The sequence below is a fragment of the Pempheris klunzingeri genome, chromosome 13, assembly GCF_042242105.1.
Source record: "Pempheris klunzingeri isolate RE-2024b chromosome 13, fPemKlu1.hap1, whole genome shotgun sequence".
NCBI lineage: Eukaryota > Metazoa > Chordata > Actinopteri > Acropomatiformes > Pempheridae > Pempheris > Pempheris klunzingeri.
This window is the reverse complement of record NC_092024.1, coordinates 22,504,418-22,526,807: the sequence shown is the minus strand read 5'-3', so window position 1 is coordinate 22,526,807 and position 22,390 is coordinate 22,504,418. Positions and strand designations below refer to the sequence as shown.

General features: G+C 39.8%; 1 protein-coding gene across 8 annotated transcripts in view; it reads left to right on the top strand.

Annotated features, from left to right (window-relative positions):
* Positions 1-21,712, top strand: part of larp1b (La ribonucleoprotein 1B) — a 31,487-nt gene extending 9,775 nt beyond the window's left edge. For 2 of the 8 annotated variants that reach the window (XM_070841830.1, XM_070841828.1), the window contains exons 5-20: positions 297-470; positions 1,952-2,077; positions 2,276-2,444; positions 4,696-4,840; positions 5,064-5,241; positions 5,977-6,158; positions 6,369-6,443; positions 7,279-7,641; positions 11,987-12,101; positions 12,758-12,927; positions 13,684-13,790; positions 14,618-14,778; positions 14,890-15,034; positions 16,815-16,924; positions 18,823-18,950; positions 20,196-21,712. In XM_070841830.1, coding sequence (XP_070697931.1) covers positions 297-470; positions 1,952-2,077; positions 2,276-2,444; positions 4,696-4,840; positions 5,064-5,241; positions 5,977-6,158; positions 6,369-6,443; positions 7,279-7,641; positions 11,987-12,101; positions 12,758-12,927; positions 13,684-13,790; positions 14,618-14,778; positions 14,890-15,034; positions 16,815-16,924; positions 18,823-18,950; positions 20,196-20,471 — 2,624 coding nt within the window. In that variant the 3' untranslated portion in view covers positions 20,472-21,712. The remainder of the gene's footprint in view (positions 1-296; positions 471-1,951; positions 2,078-2,275; positions 2,445-4,695; positions 4,841-5,063; positions 5,242-5,976; positions 6,159-6,368; positions 6,444-7,278; positions 7,642-11,986; positions 12,102-12,757; positions 12,928-13,683; positions 13,791-14,617; positions 14,779-14,889; positions 15,035-16,814; positions 16,925-18,822; positions 18,951-20,195) is intronic. The other 6 variants (XM_070841836.1, XM_070841835.1, XM_070841829.1 and 3 more) reach the window with 5 other exon arrangements.
* Positions 21,713-22,390: the final 678 nt, after the last annotated feature.

Below are 22,390 nucleotides of genomic sequence, written 5' to 3'. Positions count from 1 at the left end.
ATGTATATTTTCCTGTTGTGTCAGGTTGGAGGCCGAATGTTTAAATGATATATTTGTTATCATTTGACGAGCGATTGCATTACAGCTCTTTATTTTCTTTATTTGACTAAGAAATGAGCTAGTTTGAATCATATTTAGCCAAAAAAGAAAGTGTTATTGAGCAGCCACAGGGAAAGGATGGCACTCGATCTGTATTTTAAGACGCTGGTTGATGATTTAATTTGTTCCACACTGGATTTCCATCGTATTGGAACAAAACTCTTCAGGCTCTGTTTTCGGTGTGCAATCATCGCTAGGTAACAAACGTAAGTGGGTTTCTCTGCCGCTGGAGGAAGCGTCCCGGGACGATGGCGACAAGACGTCCGGCGGGGGCCCGGCACGCTCGGACGCAGACCCCGCCAGCGACTCACCCGACCCCACGTCGCCCAATCACACACTCCATAATAACAGGGCGTTTGATAGCAGCAGGAGTAAGTGGCCAGCAGCTCACTGTTTTCTCTTCACTTCATTCTCCGCATCCCGTGTCTGTGTTATTCCTTCGCTCGCTGGTTTGGCTTCACTGTTTGCTCTTCACTTTTCCTCGCTACCATCTGTCTTCCCACAGCCTGAAAGCTTTTCTTTCATACTAATAACTAGCAGAATGAAAGCATGCGTTCACATTCACTGATAAGCTTTACTATGTCCTTTCAACCAAACTCAAATCTGTAGTGATTCATTTGATTTTTCACGTCATTCAAAGCCTGTTTGAGCTCTCAGCCTTGCATTACTCATGATAGTCTCTATTATTGTTCAAGCAAATGAGAATCTAAACAATTTGAGAACAATTTTGGTTGTAATTATGTAGTTTTGGCAACTTTTTCTGTCGGTTCTGATAATTATTTGACGCACTAGCTTCTAAGATCTGGGATCATCGAGTTTAGTGAGAGGAGGGAAGGAAGATGAGTGGTCAGATGGTCAGTGTGATGGTTACCGCACCTGTTTAGGAGAAAAAAACTAAATTAAGATGATAATTAATGGGACGCTCCTGCGGATCAGGGATTAAGATGCCGACCAGCATCCCCAGCTAGTTTGATTAAGGGGATTTTTGTTGCAGGTCATTCCCCATCTCTTCCTTCATTCATTTCTCTACCATCATCTCAAATACCCCAAATATATATATTAAAAACAGTAATAATAATATTATATTATAATATTCTGTGGAAAAAACCTCACTCTTGGTTCATATTTTCATCCACAGTAGTTTCAGGTCACATTTCAGGTGCGTTAACTTCTGATTCGAGCCGACACAGAGAGTCAGAACAGTCCGCAACTATTTTGACAAACAACCAAACATTTAAGTCATTTTTAAAGTAGAAATGTTGATGATTTAGTGGTTCCAGCTTCCCCTAAGTGAGAATAAGCTGCTTTCATTTGAATTAAATTATATTACATTTAATATTTTCCTTTTGGTTTCCAAAACGAGGTGTAGAACAAATTATGATGGACATTTTCCTCTATTTTCAGACCCATTATAGACCAAACAATTAATTAAATTGTAGTAAAAATAAATAGATAAATACAGATCAATTGATGCTGCAGATAACTGTGTGCTGCAGCTCTGTCTGATCATCTGGCAGCTCATGCTTCCTGCCCTCTACAAGTGGTTTTAGTGATGTTGCTGCATCTCCGCTGAAGATTAAAATGTTATAACCAAAAGAAATGATTGACAAAACTATAAAAATAACATCTTCCCGGCATTAATTTACTAGGCTTAACTTCTAAAAGTAGTTTGCTTGTAAGCCCCTCATTTATCCCAGGTTCTTAGTAGTTCTTAATGTAATTCCTCTTCAGAATCTGTCTGGTTTTATCGGCCCCACAGAAACATTTGGGGCTCTCTAGGTCGGGGAAAAACCACCACATGAAGTATCGGTAGCATCGGAAACTAAAGCTTTCATGTTGTCCTCATTCACAGGTTGGAGAAGTCAGCAGCGGGACTTCGGGGACGATACCGCCAGCGTCCGGAGTGACAGCGGGAGCATTCGTGGAGGAATACGAGGCCGAGGGAAAGGTCGTGGGCGCGGGAGAGGTCGTGGGCGAGGTACGTTTTCTTTTTTCTTTTTTAGTTTTGTCAACTTTTCCCTCAATTACTATCAATAACTTCCAGTCATATTGTCAGTGTTACTCTCTTTTTGTACTCAAATCATCTTGTTCGAACTGTTCTGAAAAGCTGGGGTGCAAAGTTCAGCCGTTCACTGCTTATCCTTTATTCAGTAAGTGTTACTCATATTTCTCTCAGGCCGCTATGAATACTCTCAGAGCTTCCGCGACTCTCAGTCGTCCGACGGCTCTGTTCAGGTGCCCTCAGAGTTTGGCACCAACATGGTTTACTACTACGATGACGGCAGCAAGGTCCAGATGTACACAGTGGATGAAAAGCTTCTTAAAGAATACATCAAACGCCAAATGTGAGTATTTGAAAGCTGCTTAAAAAAGATATGGATCCAGGAAGCTGTGGTGCCCTGAGTGCCTTAGTATTCCTTTATTAGTTTCCTCAGCACCACCTCACCAAATGTCCACAGCTTAAAGAAGACCCATAAACCCTTTTACAGGTGCATCTGCAGGTGAAGAATCAGTAATACACAACTTCAGTTAATTATGATTTCCATCATTTAAGCCCTCAGTGTTCTGGGGAGGAAAAAAACACCTTTTAAGTGCTTTTAAATGGTCAAATCTTATTTATTTCAGTCTCAGGATCTTATATGAAGAATGCAGCCTTCATATGAGTGATTTATTCAATTATAAATACATATACTATTGAAGGAGACAAGGGGCATTAAGTGATATAGATAATTAAAAAAAAGAAGAAACTATAACAACCAGCTTTTGTTCTGCATGTGTTAGTGGATAAATGAACATCATTGCATTAAAAGGACCATCACCGGACTTCCACCTTCAATTAGCTAATAATATATTGTAATATATTTAATTTTTAATGGCTACCACTAGTAGAATTGGTCTGGTGTTACTCCTGGAGGAAGTTTCTTTTAGAATAACTGCATGAAACACACATTTCCAATAGCGCTATCCATTTTAATTTGTTCTGGTCTGGAAATCCAGACAATCTAGTCTTAATTAGCTCTTAAGTAAAACAGATAGTGACACTTTGAGCCCAATTATTCATCAGGGTATAGAAATGGTTTTGAAATTATGTTTTAGATTAGACTGTGTGTGTACAGAGCAGATCTCAGGTGTGAGGGTTTGTGACCGAGGGGGCTGATGAGCAGGTGTAGTCAGTGAAGCTCCTCTGGGACCGGTGCGTCCTGCAGGGGGCAGCGTTCACTCTGTCTCTGACTGACAGCTTTGGCCTCATTGCTGCAGCAGAGTCAGAATAGTGGAGGGTGAGGTGGACTCCTAAATATAGTCTGAGTGCCTCGGAGGGGACAGGGGATGAATTATACGCAGGCCTGAGCAAGGAAATGTGACAAAAAAAACAGGGGGAAAAAAGAGGAGTTTAGGGGGGGAGAGAGAGTGGTGATGGGTGAGAGAGGGAGACAGGAGGGGGAGGCAGAAGGGACATTCTTGTCTTCTCCTCTCTCGTCTCCCTCAGCGTTATTCAGGCTGCTCATTCAGCCGACGTTACTGCACATGAAAGGACTACCCACTGCCTGCAGGCTGAACTCGACGCACAGTGTGTGTGTGTGTGTGTGTGTGTGTGTGTGTGTGAAGTAATAGACGGAGAGCTTTTCCAACTACAGATTTGGTATTTGGTGCTCCAGTCAGAACATTTGACATTTATTGTGGCTTACAAAAGCATGATTAATAGGTTTCTCCTCTACTTAGAGCTTGTTACTGAACCTCGGTAGCAAAATGTGTCGACAATTTCCCACCATGAACTTCTGCCTCGGCTGCTTGTGTTTAACTTAAGATTTTATTCACATGAAAAATGGTTTTGGTTTATATTTTTCAAAGTAAATTACTAAACTCCCATTTTAGTATTGGATGTGATCTGCACTAAAAGTATTTTAATGATATCCTGGTATGTTGCTAACTGCTACAACTGTAGGTTATGTCATTAAACCTCTATTACTGGTTGTAGGTCTTTATTTTTATTATATTATCACAGATTAACCTTTTTTTTTTATTACGTGGTTTTCAAAATATCAGAAAATTAGATGCACACGACAGTTTCCCACAGCTGAGGGTGACGTTCATATGAGCAAGCATCTAAAATTAAAGGTATTAATTAAACATTTAATGGAAAAACAATAAAAAAGAAAGAAAAGGAGAGTGGTTATAAGTTCAATGATCCAGTATAGATTCTAAATGAAGACGTTGTTCTAATTCTCAGGTAGTTTCTCATAATGATAATAATAATAATAATAATAAATGTTATTTGTTTGACATCTTTCATACAAGAAATGCAGCTCCAAGCTCTTTACAACAAAGGAATTACATGCAAATTATGAAACATGAAATAAGCATTTAACAATAAGCATTTTACATATGATGGGAAATAAAACCAAATAATAAAATTAAATATAAAATTTAAAAAAAGTAAAAAAATCAGTATATAAAATGTATAAAATCAAACAAAATATAAAATTTTAAAAGAAGGGCAGTAGTGTGAAGCAGAGTGTCCCTGACTTTCTTTCAGCTGTTGTAATAACATTAAAAGATTTTGATGATCACTAAATGCATCGTGATGTCCTCCTCCAGCGAGTACTACTTCAGCCTCCACAACCTGGAGCGAGACTTCTTCCTGAGGAGAAAGATGGACGCGCAAGGCTTCCTCCCCATCTCCCTCATCGCCAGCTTCCACAGGGTGCAGGCTCTCACCATGGACATCAGCCTCATCATGGAGGTAACGTCTCACAATATAAACAATAATAATAATAATAATAATAGAGGAGTCAAGAATAATAAAGATGCTTCTTTGACAATTGGAATAATTTAAAATAAAAGATCAGGAACACAAACTTGTTAGGTTTTGACATCTATAGCATAGTTCAGACTGCTGGTCACACTCTAGGCTTCAGAATTAGGTTAATGCATCCGTCCTTGTTTTATTAAATCCTCCTCTCCAGGCTCTGAAGAGCAGCAAAGAGGTGGAGCTGGTGGACAACAAGGTTCGCTGTAAAGCCGACCCGGAGCGCTGGCCCATCCCCACCCCCACCATCGTGGGCTCCCCTCGGACCGACTTCTCCCAGCTCATCAACTGTCCTGAGTTCGTTCCCCGACAGACCTTCAGCGCCACAAACTCCGGTCAGTGTTCAACTCCGCTTCTCCTTTAGGACACCAAAGTGAGGGTTGAGTGAGAAACTCATTGCTGTATTTCATCTTTTCATGGGTGTTTTTGACGACAAGAACGGTATTGACTCTATTGTTAGCCTTATCCTGTAAGTAATAATTCATATGTGCTGGTTATACTTATTACTTTTCAACTCACACAAGTTAATAATTATCATGAATTAGTGCTGAAAGGTTTTGTTTATTAATCAAGGAGTTGAATGAAAGGTTTAAAAAATACCTACGTTTTCTAGATTTCCCAAGTTTTCTAGATATTTGGCGTTGAAATGAAATTGATCCAATAGATCACCTCAGCTGGCTGCCGACAAAAAGCCACACAAAGACAAAGGTGGAACCAGTGATTTAGTCAATTTAGCAAATATAAATGACCTCAGTTACCTTAATTGATTATCAAAATTGTCTACAGTGAATATAAGTTTAGCTGTAGGGTCTCCTTATGCCAAAGATGTGATCTCTGTCAGCCACTGGGCTTTATAGAAATATCTATTTGAATATATACAGTACATACAGACTCTCCATCTCTCTCCAGTAACATTTATTGTTGAGTCAGTTTGAAGAAACTGAATCTGAGATATCTGTCTTTAGCACCTCGGTGGCTAAATGCGAGCTGACGGTGTGACGCATGATGATGATGAGGTTGTCTTGATGATGATGATGATGATGATGATGATGATGTGTCGGGCCTTTCAGCTTCATCGCCTGTGAAGACGACTCCTCCCGAGTCCGCCGAGCCTCAGGACTCGGCCGAGCCCAGCTCCTCCAGCCAGGAGTCGCTCCCTGACTCCTCCAAAGACGCCCCCGCCCCGAAGCCCGACCCCGAAGCCTGGATCCAGGTGGAGAAACGCCACCGACAGCCCTCTGGAAAGGCGAAGGTATAAACAAACACGGGGGAAAAGAATCTCCTTGGAGTCTTCATCTGTGTCTCTCAAACATCACATTTTCATTTTTCATCCCATCCCATCATCCTCTTATTTCCTGTTTCTCACCTTATTTAACCTTTTCCACGCCCTCCATCCTCTGTCCTCACCTGTCCTTTCCTCCTCTTCCTCCATGTTTGTGTCCTCCACCTTTTCGGCCGGCAGCATGTCAATGATGATGTGTCTGTTTTCGGCTCTTCTCCTCCCTCAGCGCTCCAGTTCGACCGCCTCCCCTCTGCAGTTGAGTACTTCCTGCTCTCACTTTCCTCCGGCCCGTTCTTCTCTGTGCTGTTCAGTCATTTCACGTCTCATATTTACTGTCGCACCCCAAACTTTTCTAATGCTAATTTATATTTGCTTAACCTCATTTTCATATTTATTTTCCTCCCTTTATCTTATCTCACCTAACGTCCACGACCATAAATTTTGGAAAAGTCCTGTTTATTTTGTGTTATGTACACAGTTTGAGTCACATTAAAGGAGTAGCACACTCTATTAGAGTATAATGATGAATCTGTTTGTTGTGGTAGAAAATTAACCATTATTAGCTCAGATCAACTGATGAACCTCCATGAGATTTAGGAATGCAGCGATACCACTTTACCTGGGTACTTGCTGATACTTCGTACTAATTCTAAATAATTTTTAGCTTATTAGACAATTTCATTTAAAAGAAACCACAATTTTTTTTGCTTTGACAGTTTTTAACCTGCCTGCCTGGTCTGATGTCACACAGCCAACATAGACACTGATGTGAAATTAATTTTGTTATTGATATAAGCATTTAAAGCAGTTGTAAAAAGGAAAATTATAAGTAAAGATAATGTTTTATACATGACAACAACAGAGAAAGCAACACATCAGAAAAGAAAACACCAGCGAAGGAGCTCAGATTATTTTTAAATTAAACAGTGTGACTTATTTTTAGTCTTAAAAGTTAAAAGAGATAAAACACTAGCTGCCACCTGTCATGTTGGATAGGTTGGTTATAATGTCCAAGCGTTCGGACAGATATCAGAGTGGTATCAATGTTATTACCCTTCGTTAATTGCTGTGCCTTCGTTGTGTCGTCCAGGAGCGCAGCGAGGCGTCTCCACACAGCCAGCAGCCTCCTCCGCAGGCCGAGCCCTACCAAGAAGAGTTGGACTTCATGTTTGACGAAGAAATGGAGCAGATGGCGCCCAGGAAGAACAAGTTCACCGACTGGTCAGACGAGGACGACTCAGACTACGAGCTGGACGACCAAGACGTCAACAAGATCCTCATCGTCACCCAGACCCCCCCCTACATCCGTAAGCACCCCGGTGGCGACCGGACGGGCAACCACGAGTCCCGAGCGAAGATCACCACCGACCTAGCCAAAGCCATCAACGACGGGCTGTTCTACTACGAGCAGGACCTGTGGAAGGGGGGGCCTGAACAGAACGAGTGCAGCAAGGTAAGAAAAACACGGAGAATTGGCTTTAAAGGGGGGAAATTGAAAAAAGAAAACTTGCAGTGATAAAGAAAGAGTAAAACAGTTTGGTTCCACAATAGAGAACTAATCTAAACACCAATGGCATATATTTTATAGCTATTACACTATAAAACAACAGCTTATCTAAAGGACTTGACCCCAGTGTTGTCAGTATTATTATCCTTTTTACTGGCTGAATGATCCACATGAAGTGAGAATATGTACACAACTAAATCCAAATGTTTATCTGCCATTCAGTACCTACCTACTTTATCCCTGTCTGGTTTTGACAGTTAATATATAAAAGAAATATATGTTGGGATTTAACAAGTGGTAAGTTCAATTTGGCTATCAGAAATAATTAATATCAAAGATAATTAATATTTATCAAAGTTAATGGAACTTTGAATAAAGTCCACCTCAGTTGGGGCACCACCTCGGAAAACGAGGAAAAGATAGCAGTTTTAGTCTCATAAAAATACTAAACTATCAATTTGGAATTATGTTTTATAATTAATTTAATTATTACTACCAAAATTACCACATTGATAGCTAGCTGAAGGATTTTAGAGTTCTTGACAGTGTAGAGGTTGGCAGGTATTAAAACATTTATTAAAACAGAACAAAATCAATCAAACAATGTCAGTGTCTATGACTAACTAACAAACAATAGTGTGGGTGTGTGTGTGAGTGTGTGAGTGATTGATTGATTGATTGATTAGGCTGAGGAATGTGAGATAGGACCACAAAGGTGGGGGAGAGCCCCAATGGTGATGGCCAGACCCCCTGGGGTGTGGGGCAGGCTCCTGGCTAGTTAGCAGCTTGATGCTAACTTGCTGGCAGACTCTGGGTCGTACCTGCTGGCGCTGATCTGCTTAGTTCAGGCAGGACTTTGTGTCGCTACCATGAAAGAGGTGGCTGCTCTTGTACAGGCCACACTGAGGCAGAGAACACTGAGCTTAGCTCAGTTGACCCTCAGGGGTCCAGGGCTGGAAGAGAGAGGAGATCAGGAGAGAGCTCGCCTGTCCTCCCCAGGGCAGACATCGGAAAAGAGAAAGTTCAGTGGGGATGACTTGGTTTTGTTGGCCTGAGGTCGTCCCACTCTGGCCAATGGTGGCTGTGGAGCTGTGTCCAGGGGTGATTTGGGGAACGGAGTCCAATAGTTCCACAGACAAAGAAACATGTGGTCTTCACCGTGTGGTGAGGCCCAACATACATTAAAGAACATGTTTGAGCAAGTCTGTCATTGAGAAATGAAGAAAAGAGCTGACAGGAGTAAACCAGTGCTGAAATCATGCCTGAACAAGCAGGTATTTACACTATTGCACCATTCACAGAAAAACTACAACAGTTTTTCAATTTGAAGCCACTGAAGTTAACTCAAACTTTGCTGTACCAGAAGCGGATATTCATCCAGGAGAAACAGATTGGACCAAAACACAATGAATTATGTGAAACATACAATAGAAATATATAAAAAGTGCTAAAAATACAAATGACACATAACAGTAATTAATCCAGCCCAACCATCAGTGACCGAGGTGTTTTCACCATCACTACCCTGTGATCAATAAGAAACTATCAATAGTTTTTGTTCCAAATGCTTTCGTCAGACACCAATGTTAGCCGTTAAGCATTCATTTTTAAAAGTTATGTAATTATTACCATATTGTATCACTTGTTATTTATATTTAATTAATACTAAAAGGATAGAATGGATAAAATGTCAGTTTAAGTATATTTCTCTTTCTTCAAAACCACCAGACTCCATTGACAAAAACAGTAATTTTACCTCTCAGAACACAGCAGTTGTTAGTTTACCAATGCCTCTATCAGTTAGTTTGTTTCTGTTATTGTGTCACTTTGGTGTTTTAATTTGTTATTTTGGGATTCAAACTAATTTGTTTGTTGATTTATTGAAGCAGCTGTAGCTCAGCCAACTCTTATGTTTGATGAGGTAAAATTACTGTTTTTGTCAATGGAGTCTGGAAGCTTTGAAGGAGGCAAAGACAGAGAGAGAGAGATGGCTTCAGTTCTTTAGTTGGGCCTTTTTTTAGGTGGCTGAAATAGTTTCTGTTGCCTTACTGTCTGCTCTTCCAAACTGCAGTCTACTGTAGTTAAAACATTGAATATGTATTAACTGTATAAGTAAAATAAAAGCTATCCCTTTTTAAGTGAACTATAAATGTGTCAGGAGGGAGAAGGAGGGAGACTAAGGAGTGCCTGAGAGAAAATGGAGGAAAGGCCAAACCTCAGATGTGATGTTGGCATCCAGCTGCCAGTAAACCAGATTGTTCTGGTTTTTTCGACCATATCGAAAAACATGATTCACTTCCTGTCATTGAATCCGCTGCCCTTGGCTTCATCCACCCACAGTCACTGTGCCACTGGGTCAACATGGTCTCTGTGTCCACAGTTACAGGCCGAAACACTGTCGTGGACATTCGTGCTTAGACTGCGCTAGTCGGGAACCTGATATTTGATCTTATGGCTCAAAAATAGGTCAGACAGTGTCATCACTGTTGATCTCAAGCGCTGAGAGTTTGCATCATGTCCTTTTGAGACACTGAACAAAAACAGTAAAATCATTTTATAATGAAGACGCACAAAAATAGTTGCAGCCTTGTGGTGTCCTCCGGTTTTGGGTTTCAGACGCTTCCCTCCAGCGCAGCACTCCTGGCGCTCTGAGCTCTTTGACATAAAGATTTTGTGACAGAGCTGTTAAATCTTGCACTGTAGAGGGGGACAGAAATAAACTACTATTCATCGCCTACTGTAAGAGCCTCCAGATTACATGTGTGTCATGCAGCTGCTGCCAGAGCTGAGTGACCTGCTTTTAGGAAAAGCTGTCTCGTCTGCGGAAACGCTGTGTGTAGAAACACCCTCTGTAGCTTAGACAGCATTGTGTAATCTTCTTTTATTGCAGAATTTATCATTTATAGTCATTCTTAATGATCCAGTTACAGTGATAGACACTTTTTTAGACACAGTTCAGTTAAATCAGCAGGTTGATGCACAAAAACTGGAGCTGAACTCTTCTTTGTTGCTTCTTAGAGCTGAAAATGGAACAAAACTTGATTTTTCTTTTTCCCTCTTAAAGTTGCTTTTAGTCGAGTGAAAATGCAGCATTACTTCAGTGAACGTTGAAAAGAGGAACTGTACAAAAAAAAAAAAAAAGAATCCTGTTGACTTCAGTGACTCAAGAGGTTTTAGTTTCGAGATTAAGATTCTTTTTGGGGCACAAATTCACCTTCAGCCTTGTCTCCTGAAATACAAATTAATTTTTCTATGTTATCATGTAACCATGAGTCAGCCTGTATCGAGCTGATGAAACATAAAAACTATTATTTAATGTGAGTAAACTTTTTTTTACAATGGCAGAATAATCCAAAAAATAGCATTTATCTTGCAGTAAAGCTAAAAAATTATTTCTTAAAGTCCCGAATGTACAAACGATTTTTAATCTGTTAATCTGCAAATAGTATTTGAATTTATATATTGCATAATTTGATTATTCCCATAATATACATAATAACTACATGTTTTAACAGCGTATTATAAGTTCTCCATGCAGTATCTCTATAAATAACTAGAGGAGTTTTTAAAAACTTGATTGTAAAAGTATAAAAGTTACCAAATGTCCCTCTCAAATGAGGCAGGACGTGAGTAAATACCAGTCGTACTAATAACATGAAGTGTTCAGTCAAACAGTTTGAAGGCTTCAGCGTCGTCAGCTCATTTTCAGTTCAAAGGTTGTCAGTAGCGTGTCCACATGTGGGAAATGTCACGCCTGAACACACATGTACCAAGGTCACCGTGATGGCTTTTTTTTTTACTCTGTGCTTACGTGTAAAGTTCATAGTACGCTGCACATCTGCTGTGTGTCACACGAGCTGCCGTGGCTGCAGCCCGCCGGCACATCTAGTATTTTTACCCCCATGTCACAGTGTTATCAGTTTAAACAACCTGAGAGCTTCCAGAGTAATGCACCATCATATCTGCAGGAATACTGTGATCAAATGTTAATCACATTGTCCTGCAAAGCTGAGATCGTGCAAAAAACCATAAACTAAACTTTTCCTCTCCAACATAAACTAGTATTATTGTTTTAAAGTGCTTTTACAGAGAGGTTTATTGGTTTAATTGACTAAACTCAGCAATTTAAACTGAACTCTAACTGTTAAGTAAACAAATATGATAGAAAATAATCTACAGTTCATATTTTAAATATTTTTTAATATTTATCTTTTGATGATGTTGATTCATGTCTTTTAGTGTTTCGTTATTGGTGTTTTTACCTTTGTCTAACTGTTCCTGTGTTCCTCAGCAGGAGGTGGAGAACTTCAAGAAGCTGAACTTCATCAGTAAAGATGAGTTTGACACTCTCACCCCCAAAGTGCCCGTTGATCCGAACCAGGAAGTCCCGCCTCCTCCGATGCCAGGTGGGTTTGTGGAGAGACGCGAGCTGAGCTTCCTGTCTGTCCGCCGCTTTCTGCACTTCAAACACACCTTTCTCTTATTTCTCAAACATCTGGTTGTTAGTTCAGTTTCTACACTCTTCTTTTGTTGGTTTGTGTGACTTTAACTATATTCAAACCGCTTTCATGAACAAAATCAGCATAATATTGATCTTTAATTTACTTTAACTCACCAGGATGATAATCAAAAGCTTTCCAGAGAGTCATTAAGAAAACATCGTCAGACCTGAAACAATTAGTTGATTAATTAATTAGTTAATTGACAGAATATTAGTTGGCAACTATTTTGAAAATAGAACAATAATTAGATTTTCTTTTCAAGCAGAAATGCCAAACTTTTCTGTTTCCAGCTCCTTAAATGTGAGAATTTGCTGCTTTACTGTTTCCTGTCATTATGAATTGAACATCATCAGGTTTCTGACTGTTGATCGAACAACAGAGAAACGTTTTTATAGACCTGATGAATAATCAATTAATCAAGAAAATAACCGACAGATTAATCGCAGCCCCACTTTCAGCAGACCTCAGTTACACGTGCCTGTTGTGCTGTCAGAAACGGTTAAAAAGAGTCTCGTGGTATTTAAATCATCTGTTTTTGTTTAAACGTCTTGTGCTCTCAGTGGACAGCGGAGCAGAATTGGCTCGCTCTCTGCCGACAACGGTCCCAGATTCGCCCAGCGCTCACCAACCTCGAACCCCCAGAACGCCTCGCACACCCGGACGCCAGGATCCCAACAAGACGCCTCGTTTCTACCCCGTCATGAAGGAGAGCGGCACCATCGATGGACAGGTGAGCTATAACAGAGATAATCATCCCAGTTGGTCCCCATGAGGGTGCTGAAGATAAATCTGAGGGGATCTAAGATGTTGAACAGGATCAGAACATATCACTGATGTCAGACTGTCCACTAAGTTTAAGTAGTGATTTACTGCCTGTCTATTTAAAAATGTACTTTTTAAAGACGTGCCGATCTAGAAAACAACCCTTGTGACTTTATCACAGTGAAACTTCCCCTTTCACTTTCTCCCTCCTTTTGGTGGCTTCTGAGCCCATTGTTGAGACTATAGTTGATCCATTCCTGTGGAATCAGACACAATAGATGTACAGTGATTCCCAGTTTACAGACTGGAGACGACACAAGTCTCAATGGTTTTGTTTGTGCAGTTGCTGATGCTGGAAACACTCTTTTGTTAATACAGCCTGATATTTTGTCCCTTGTTGTTGCGCCGTACTGAGAGCTGTTGTGTGTAAACTGTACATGTTTCAGCCTGAACTGTTGCCTGGTTTGCATGTTTTGTTTACATGGTTATGTTGTCACAAGAGGATCAGACATTATTTGCAAATACGTCTCCGTTTTCACCTTCTCTGCGTATCAAATGACCGTTTTAGATATCAACACTGAGGAGTCATTTTACAACATTACTTTTAAAATATATTGTTTTGAGCTTGGAAAACTGCCCTGCCACTTTCTGAAGCCCGTCATGTAAACAGCCGTTTGTAAAACATGAATAACAATTAATCTGTTGTCGTGACTTCCTGCTGCAGACGCCGAGGAAGAAGAAAACCAGCCACAGTTCGAACCCTCCTCAGGAAGCCCACATCGGCTGGGTGATGGACTCCCGCGAACACCGGCCGCGCTCTGCATCCATCAGGTCCGACTGCTCGTTTTACGTAAAGCTTTCAGTCTTTCGTGACTGTAAAGATGCTGTAAATGTAAATGAAGAAGAAGAAGTTTTGGTTGTTCTGCTTGACTGTACTCGGTGTCAGTAATCCACTAAAACAAGATGCTGAAGTGCTTTGTGTACCCACACATGGTGTTAATTACAGATCTCCTGATCAGGTTGTTTTCACCCTGAGAAATGTAATATTTAGTTCTGCAAGAACAGACAATCTGATCTATTTCCTACATAACTCACATGCACAGTCTGGTTTTGACCAGACAAATGGATAGCTTTCACTGTAGTACAATAGCAAGTCTATTTTCTTTTGACAAACTAACCAATATTAACTGTAAATCCATGTAGGCGATTTATATCAGAAATATAAAAACATTGACCAAATGTTTGAGCAACATCTAAACACATTTTTAAATTGGTTTCTTACCGTAGTTTCTCGTTGAGAGTAGCATTTGTATTTACATTTATTGTTTTTCTGATTAATCCATCAATAAATCTACAAATAACGGTGGACATCTTTGAAAAGATGGTCCAAAACCTCCAAAATATTCCATTTGCAATGATATAAAAGGCAGAATCCTCATGTTTTAGAGGCTTTGGCGAGTAAATATTTTGACTTAATAGCCAACATAAACGATAATTTGATTATGAAATTAATTCGATCAGGTTTACAGGATGCAACAAATAAAACTACGCACAGAAGAGATATCTTTTATCTTTAGTTATCAAGACACTGGATGAATAACATCAAGTTTCTAGTCTTGCCACTCAAACTTCTTCTCCCCTCCTCGGTCCTCCTACAGTAGCTCCAACGCCTCTCCGTCAGAAGGAGCCCCGCTGTCGGGGAGCTATGGCTGCACCCCCCAGTCTCTGCCTAAATTCTGGCATCCATCCCACGAGCTGCTGAGGGACAACGGCTTCACGCAGCAGGGATACCACAAGTACCGCAGACGGTGCCTTAACGGTACGGAGACAACAAAAAAAACCCTGACCAAAGATTCAGTGACGAGTGCAGGAGTTCATAATCTTCTGTGTGTGAGTAATTTTCTCTGGTGACTGAATGGATGTTTTTCAGAGAGGAAACGGTTGGGGATCGGCCAGTCCCAGGAGATGAACACTCTGTTCAGGTTCTGGTCCTTCTTCCTGAGGGACAACTTCAACAGGAAGATGTACGAGGAGTTCAAACAGTGTGCGGTGGAAGATGCCAAAGAAAACAACAGGTGAGGAGGATGTTACGCGATGCTTAAAGCTCTGTGCGAACTTATATCTATGCTGAGGGCGGAAAATGCAAAATATTCAGAAAGTAAATAACCAACTTGTGGTGGAAATGAGCCCTAGAGACAGACAAACGGCAAATATGGATTGCTTCAGTTGTGTGACTTTATCTGCAAAAGCCACACCTTTAAAGCCCTAAAGCTCCTTTTTGGGTGGAGCCCCGTCAGCCCTGTAGTTTTACCCTCTCTGCATCACTTACTGCTGACAATAACTCTGTCTTAATAATGCTGTGTGTCGGATAGTATTTTTGCTTTAAAAGCCACATCCCTGCTTAATACAGCTCCAACTTGTGGCGAAGGAAACACTAGCATGGCGCTGGGACGACGGGTTCTTTGACCTCTCACCTCAAGATCGCCTACTTAGTGTTTAGTGTAAAAAAAAAAAAAAGTGTGCATATGAAGGTTAATTTGTTGATTAATGTGTCAAGCAAAAATACCAATGTAGGTACTATATTTCTTGAAAATCAGGTCAGAAGTTTTTCAGTAATCCTTCTGAAAAACAGACAAACAAGCAGATCTGAAAACATAATCTCCTCAGTGGAGGTAATGCATAAACTATAAATACTGCAATGACTTCAGGAATATCACCAAAAACATGTAAAATAAGCAGCGTGAAGGAGACGGATAGACTTTCCTTTGCAAACGATCACACGCTGGGTATTAAAGAGTTCATATGGAGGCTGGAAATCCTTGAAAATGCTTGAATGTTTTAAAAAAACTGCTTGAAATCATAAGTAAGATGACGCCACACTGGGTGTAAATACCTTGTTATAAATACCTTGTTAATATCTTAAGTACTCAAGTATTTTTTGATTAGTTTAGGTTAGAGGTGCTTTAGCTACGTCAGCAGTTAAGTCGTTTAAGTAGTTTTGTATAACAAAGGACTGCAGGAGCAACAATATGTTTTTATATTTATATTTACAGCCATAACATACATTTATATCACATTTATACCTTTCACTGCTGTTATATCTTATTGTCTTATACTCTGTTTTTCTATTTATTTGCCCTTTACATGCATCTTTGAGTAGCTTTTATTTTATTTGTATATTTTTCTTTATCTTATATATATATCTGTCTCCCTACCAAAGTGAGTATTTGAACATTATATCTCAGTGAACAGTTTACTTTTCAGATAAAGAGACAGAGCCTAATTAGTACATTAGTATATTTATATTTATAAAAGCTTAGAAATGTTTGACGTGCTTGACTTTAAAAGGTGCAGGAACCCTGTCTTTCTGACAGCAGAGGGTTAACGGAGGAGGCCGCCTCGCTCTTACATTGTTGTGTGTCTGCCAGAAGCGCCTCCACACACCTGCCAAACCCACATTCTTGTCTAAATAAGTAGGCGGCTCAGCCGTTGCACATTAAAGTGAATGTAGGTTCAGGGTGTATTGGCAGACAATGCTACAACCCCATCAGCTGTTAATGCAGCAGCCGGCATCGACTTAGTCTGACTGAAAACTGGTCGACTGGTCCGTCTGGTTCCCCTTTCAGCTACATTAAAGACATTAATCGTATGAGAGACTGTTTTTTTTTTGTGAATTGTTGGCGGCTCGTGTGGGAAAATGGCTGACGATCAGCTCATAGTGCAGTAATACGTCACATCAGATCCTGTCCATGTAAACACACTTGTGACCAGAAGCCAGATTTGAAGCAGGGTGTCATTTGTTGACTCATATCTGAGGTCAGAGAGCAGGTAAATATTAGTTTTTTTCCCCTGCAGGTACGGACTGGAGTGTCTCTTCAGATACTACAGCTACGGTTTGGAGAAGAGATTCAGGTTAGATCTGTTCAAGGACTTCCAAGAGGAGACTCTCAAGGACTTTGAGAAAGGTAATAAACACCAAGGAAGCAGCTCCAAACGTCACCTGCCAGAATAAAATCACATTTTTTCCACCGGTCAAATAAACACGTTAATGGTGCGAAGCCACAAAGCTGAATCATCAAATTAAGGAATAAAAACTGAGAACGTTCATATTGTTGCAGGTTTACAGGTGCAGACACTTTTATATAAGATAAGGTGTTGGAAATCAAATGAAGTGAAAACGTCACAGGATAAATGGCTAAATTTTAACAGGCATTTCATCCTGTGACAGTTTAAAAAAGCACAAATAAAGATTTAGATAATGATAAAGTGATAATAAGGGCATTAATAACATTTAGTGTAAAGCTTGAGAGCAGTAAGGTTTGAATTTAATAACTGTAATGTTTGTATTTCTGAGCCGTTTAAAACATCAGTGAAGTCCCATTTTCCAAACTACCTCTGCAGCTTCACATTAAATCTCCACAGCTGCAAAATCTTTCAAATGTGGAACTCAAATTAACTGTGGAGGCAAATAATCCCCGTTTTGCTTGTCTGTAACCTCAGTCGACCTTTGTGTTACATCATTTATTTATTTATTCATTAATCTCAATAATAATAACAATAATAAACATTTATTACCTCATCTGTTCTCAGCTGCTTATGGTGTCATAAACTAGTTAGTATCTGTTTTAAGCCATTTATCAGTATTAATAAATAAATCTGCTCCATTATCAGTAGTTTTAAATACATTTATGACCTAATACACTTGTACACACAGTTAATAAATCCTTTTATAACAAACTGTAAAACTGGTATCAGCCAATATATAGATTCTTTTTTAAAATTGTGATTTATAAACGATTTCAAACCCTAAATATAAAGAATTAATTACTTTTAAACACAAGTTTTTCTGTCCAGTTAAAGGGATAATGCATGTCTTTATATACATTATTACAAACGTACTAATTGTTAAAAGCTAAATATTAAGAATTACCCGTATTTGTCCTGTAAACCTGCTTGACCTGATTTAAAGGTCCACTCTGCAGCGCGTGTGTGTGTGTGTGTGTGTGTGTGTGAAAAGAGGGAGAAAATAACGGATTAAAGTCGATTTCTCAACCTATTTCAATTGTGACTGGGTGAAGCAGAGCGGAGGATTGCCAGTGAAGGCTGCAGCCACTTATTTCCAGCCGAGTTATTTTGGTGCTCAGTTAAACGGTTCCCATTCACCTCCCAATCCCCCCTCCCTCCCCCCCGTCCTCCCCCGTCCGCGGTCAGACTGGAGGCTGATCTGCCAGAGAGATGTGACGCTGAAGTTATCTGAAGACTAAACGACGTCTGTCACCAACAAATCCTGCCCTCATTAGTCTGTAACAGCTGCGATAATCAATGTAGTGATGGTTGGAGGACCAAAGCGACCTCATGTGACCATAACTCTGTCTGGGAGCCATTAAGTGTCAAGAAAATAGTTTTCATTGGCTAAACAAGAAGCTACTTATTCATCAAACTTAACTGTTAACAGTCCAATATGGATGTAAAGGTCTGAAAATGTTTATTTACTGCTTATTATAGAGTAAACTACAGAGTATATAGAGTATTCAAGGAGTTATTCTGGACCCGGCTTATGTTTGTGCTGCTCTAAAACTCATTGTTTTCAATTAATTTTCAAATTCTCACCCAAAAAGTGTGTTTTTTCTAAATAGCAGATCGTATTACCCCCACTCACACAAAAGTTGCTGCATTTCTACTGAAAAGAATGTTTATATCTGGAGTTTATAGTAAACATGCTCAGAAAATCTTCTTGTTGCACGAAGTGAAGAGAAAAATAACACCAATGAGCTGCTGAATATGTACCTGAGTTCCCCCGTGGCCTTGAAGAATTGGTTTTTACCTGAGAGTTTCTTACCAAACCGGTTTCCCTGTCCTCCAGGTCAGCTGTATGGACTGGAGAAGTTCTGGGCCTTCTTGAAATACTCTAAAATGAAGAACCAGCCCATCGACCCGAAGCTGCAGGAACACCTCTCCCAGTTCAAGAACCTGGAGGACTTCAGGGTGGTGGTGAGTGATATCACAAAGATCTCAGTGAATGAAGTTTTTTCCTCTTGTTTGTCCTCTTTTTCAGAGAAAACATGAAAAATCACCATCATTTAACACATTTTACTGCTTTTACTTCAACTAAAGTCAAGATTAAAACAATAAAACTCTACTTTTACATCTTAAACACCATCTTTTAACAACATGTTTGTAATCAGGAGCAGCTGCAAGAGAATAAAATCAATTCTGCAGCTCTGATTATTTCTATTACTGACCGATTAGGGATTTGTACACAACGAGTATTTTGTAGAAGACATTAATTAATTGTATTAACTGTATATTTGAACATTATAACTAAACTTTAATTGTTGCTAAAATAATCAATCAACATCTTTAGTTGTCGTTACATTAAAAGCATTTAGTGCGTCATGTGTAAAGTACATTCAGTGCAATGGTAGAATAAATAAGAATAAAGTCTTAATCTTTATAATTCCTTTGTTTATTACATTTTTTATTATCAGTAGATTGATGGAAAACTAATCGGATGCAAGTTTCATAACCGATTAATCGTTTAAATCCATTTTTCAAGAACTAATTCCAAAAATCTGATTGTGATTATTCCAGATTCAAATGTGACAATCTGCTGCTTTTCTTGGATTTGCATTTTAATAGATTTAATATTTTAGTTTTTTCTAAGTAAATCGATCATTACTTTATTTAAAGAAATTGATTGATGGATTTAAAAATGATGTTATTGCTGCGTCCATGGAAATAACAGACTGTAGAATGTTGTAATTGATCAATCAGAGTCAAGTATTCAACAAAACTGTGTAATAATGTTTTATAGACCAACCAATTTATTGATTAAGTGAAAAAAAAACAGTAATCTGATTAGTTGGTAGTAAAATAATGGTTAAACAGCCTCCACCAGGCGTCTAGAAGCAACGCAGAGATTTTTAGTTTTGCTTATTTGCTTACAGCACCGAGTTAATTTTCATTTATCAGAGCCCACGTTCATCACATAGTTCAACACGGAGCACGTTATCAATAACGTCAGACGCTACACTTGTAAAGTGAAAGTGTCGCACAGCAGCACAAAGGAGCAGCAGTCACATGATCAGTGAGATCAAGATTTCAGATTTAAGGGGACGATCTAACGTTATTGATCAAAGATGAGATGCTTTTATTGTGAAAAATCTGGTGTGAGCGTCTCCTCCCCGTTTTTTGGCGTGTGTTCATGTAACGGCCTCTGACCTCTTGTGTCCGCAGCCCCCGATGGGAGAGGAGGGAGGCAGGAGGAGACGTCACTCATCCTCGGCCGGGGATGAAGGGAGGCGTCGGCGACATCCTTCCAACACTACCTCAAAGCCTGCGCAGGCCTCCAAATCCTCTAACGCCGCCGCTGCTGCCGCCGCTCAACCTGCCGCTGCCGCCACCGCCGCACAGAACACACCCAAAGACAACGCCCAGAAAAAAACAGCAGCAGCGGGGAAGAAGGCCGAGCCCGGAGCCGGGAAGAAGGAAAGTGTTGCCTCGACTAAATGAAGCTCCCTCCTGCAGGCGAGGGCTTTGGATAGAAGTGATGTAGAGCGCGGCGGCGGCGGCGGCTCTGAGCTCAGCGTTCGCTCTTTTCAGCGGCAAACAGTTTGGTTATGAAGAGAGACTGAGCGTGGTTGACTTAATTTGATTGTTTTTATCAGTGCATTACATTTTAAAGCAAGCAAGCGTAGGCAGTGAGCTTGAATCTGTGCGCCTGACAGCTCGTAACGTTTACAAAAACAACAACAACAAAAAAAATGCATTCCCTGCATTTTGCCTTTTTACTTCTCTCAGATGCCAAACTTCTTCTCCTCAGTCTGTAAACAGCTCTGGTCTGTAAAACAAAAACAAAAAAAAGCTCTCAGCCGGTTGAACTGTGATTCTAGTTTGCCAAGATAAGAGATCCCCGCAGATCGTCTGATCGTGTGCCTTAATCTGATCCACCAGGAAGACGAGAATAGTCCAAATAGTTCCTTCTGAAGTCTTCCTAATTGATTATTCGGGGGGTTGAACGCGTTTAAAACTGACACCACTCGCAGTTTTTCTTCCGTTTCTCTCTTTTTTTTTTTTATCATCCATGACAATCATTGCTGCAGTTATTAATTAGCGAAGGACTGACCCCCCCGAGGCTGCGGCGCCTTAACAGATGTGCCCTGATGTTTTTAAAGTCTGACTGACAGGCGACACACCCAAACGATCGCGCCGGTTTTTAATTAAAACCTGCAGAAAATTTACGACAAATTTACCTGGGAAGCTTTAAGCCCAGTTTTACACCCAGAGGTAGTATAATTTATTGTTTTATTTTTGTTTTTATTTTTCCATTTACTTGATTTGATGGAATAGTCTTAGGTAATCATTGCAGTTTTTAATGGCTTTTGCTATTGAATATGATAAAAATGAAATGTCTCTGCTGGAATTATGGGTGTGAGCTAGCAACATAAACTACAGTATAACTTTAGCTTGAAGTTTATTTCACATTATGTTTGAGGCTTGGTGCTCTAGAGCACTTAAATTGTTAACTTTACTTTATCAGTGGACTTAAAAGAGGTTTTAGAGTTGAATTTAAAGAAAAAAAATGTAAATACTATAAAAAATCATTTGCTATTCAATAATTCTTTTGATTTTAAGAAGTGATTTGTTTTATCGGTAGTGTGGTTTTGAGTGTGTTTTAGGATAAAGCAATGCATGTTAATGCCAGAGTCTTGAATTGTAAAATGCAAAAAAATATAAAATAACCGTTGATTGTATGAGCTCGTGTTTGTGTGATCTGTCTGACTGTCTCACTCGGCACATTTCTCTCCCTCGTCTACCTTTTCATGTGGCGTGGTGTTGCTGAGGGCGAGTCTTCGAGCCTGATCAGCAGGTTTTTGTTCCCAACAACTCAAATAAGAAACCGTCTCATGATCTCGGTCGACTGTAAATCTACAGTCCCACCAAGTGCAATTCACCAGTTATCATCTCTGGCAGAGTAAACAAGCACTTAGGAGGAAAAAGTGTTTACACAACGTGTGCAATTTCAGATAACTGCTGAATAAGAGCGGCAACACCGGGGAAACGGGGGAAGGTTTGAGCCTAGAAACACAACCAATGATGCAACATAAAATAAAACCTTTGAGATCGTAACAAGGCCCGACGGTGTCAAATGAGGAAGGAAATAGCATTTTAATGTGTTAAAAATGCACATTTTGGCCTGAAAATATGTTAATAATATCACACTATTAAGAAATATAACACCAACAGACAAATACTTAATTAAATCTATGAAGAAGAAATACTAAAACTACGTTATTTTATTTTTAATTATAAATTAGTGACTGTTTGTTTCACTACGGGTCCGTTGGAGGGACAAAAATCACCTAAAATCTCGATTTAATACAAACTGTCAACTTCTACAGAGGTGGGCGGGTGTCTTGTTGCCTTCAAAG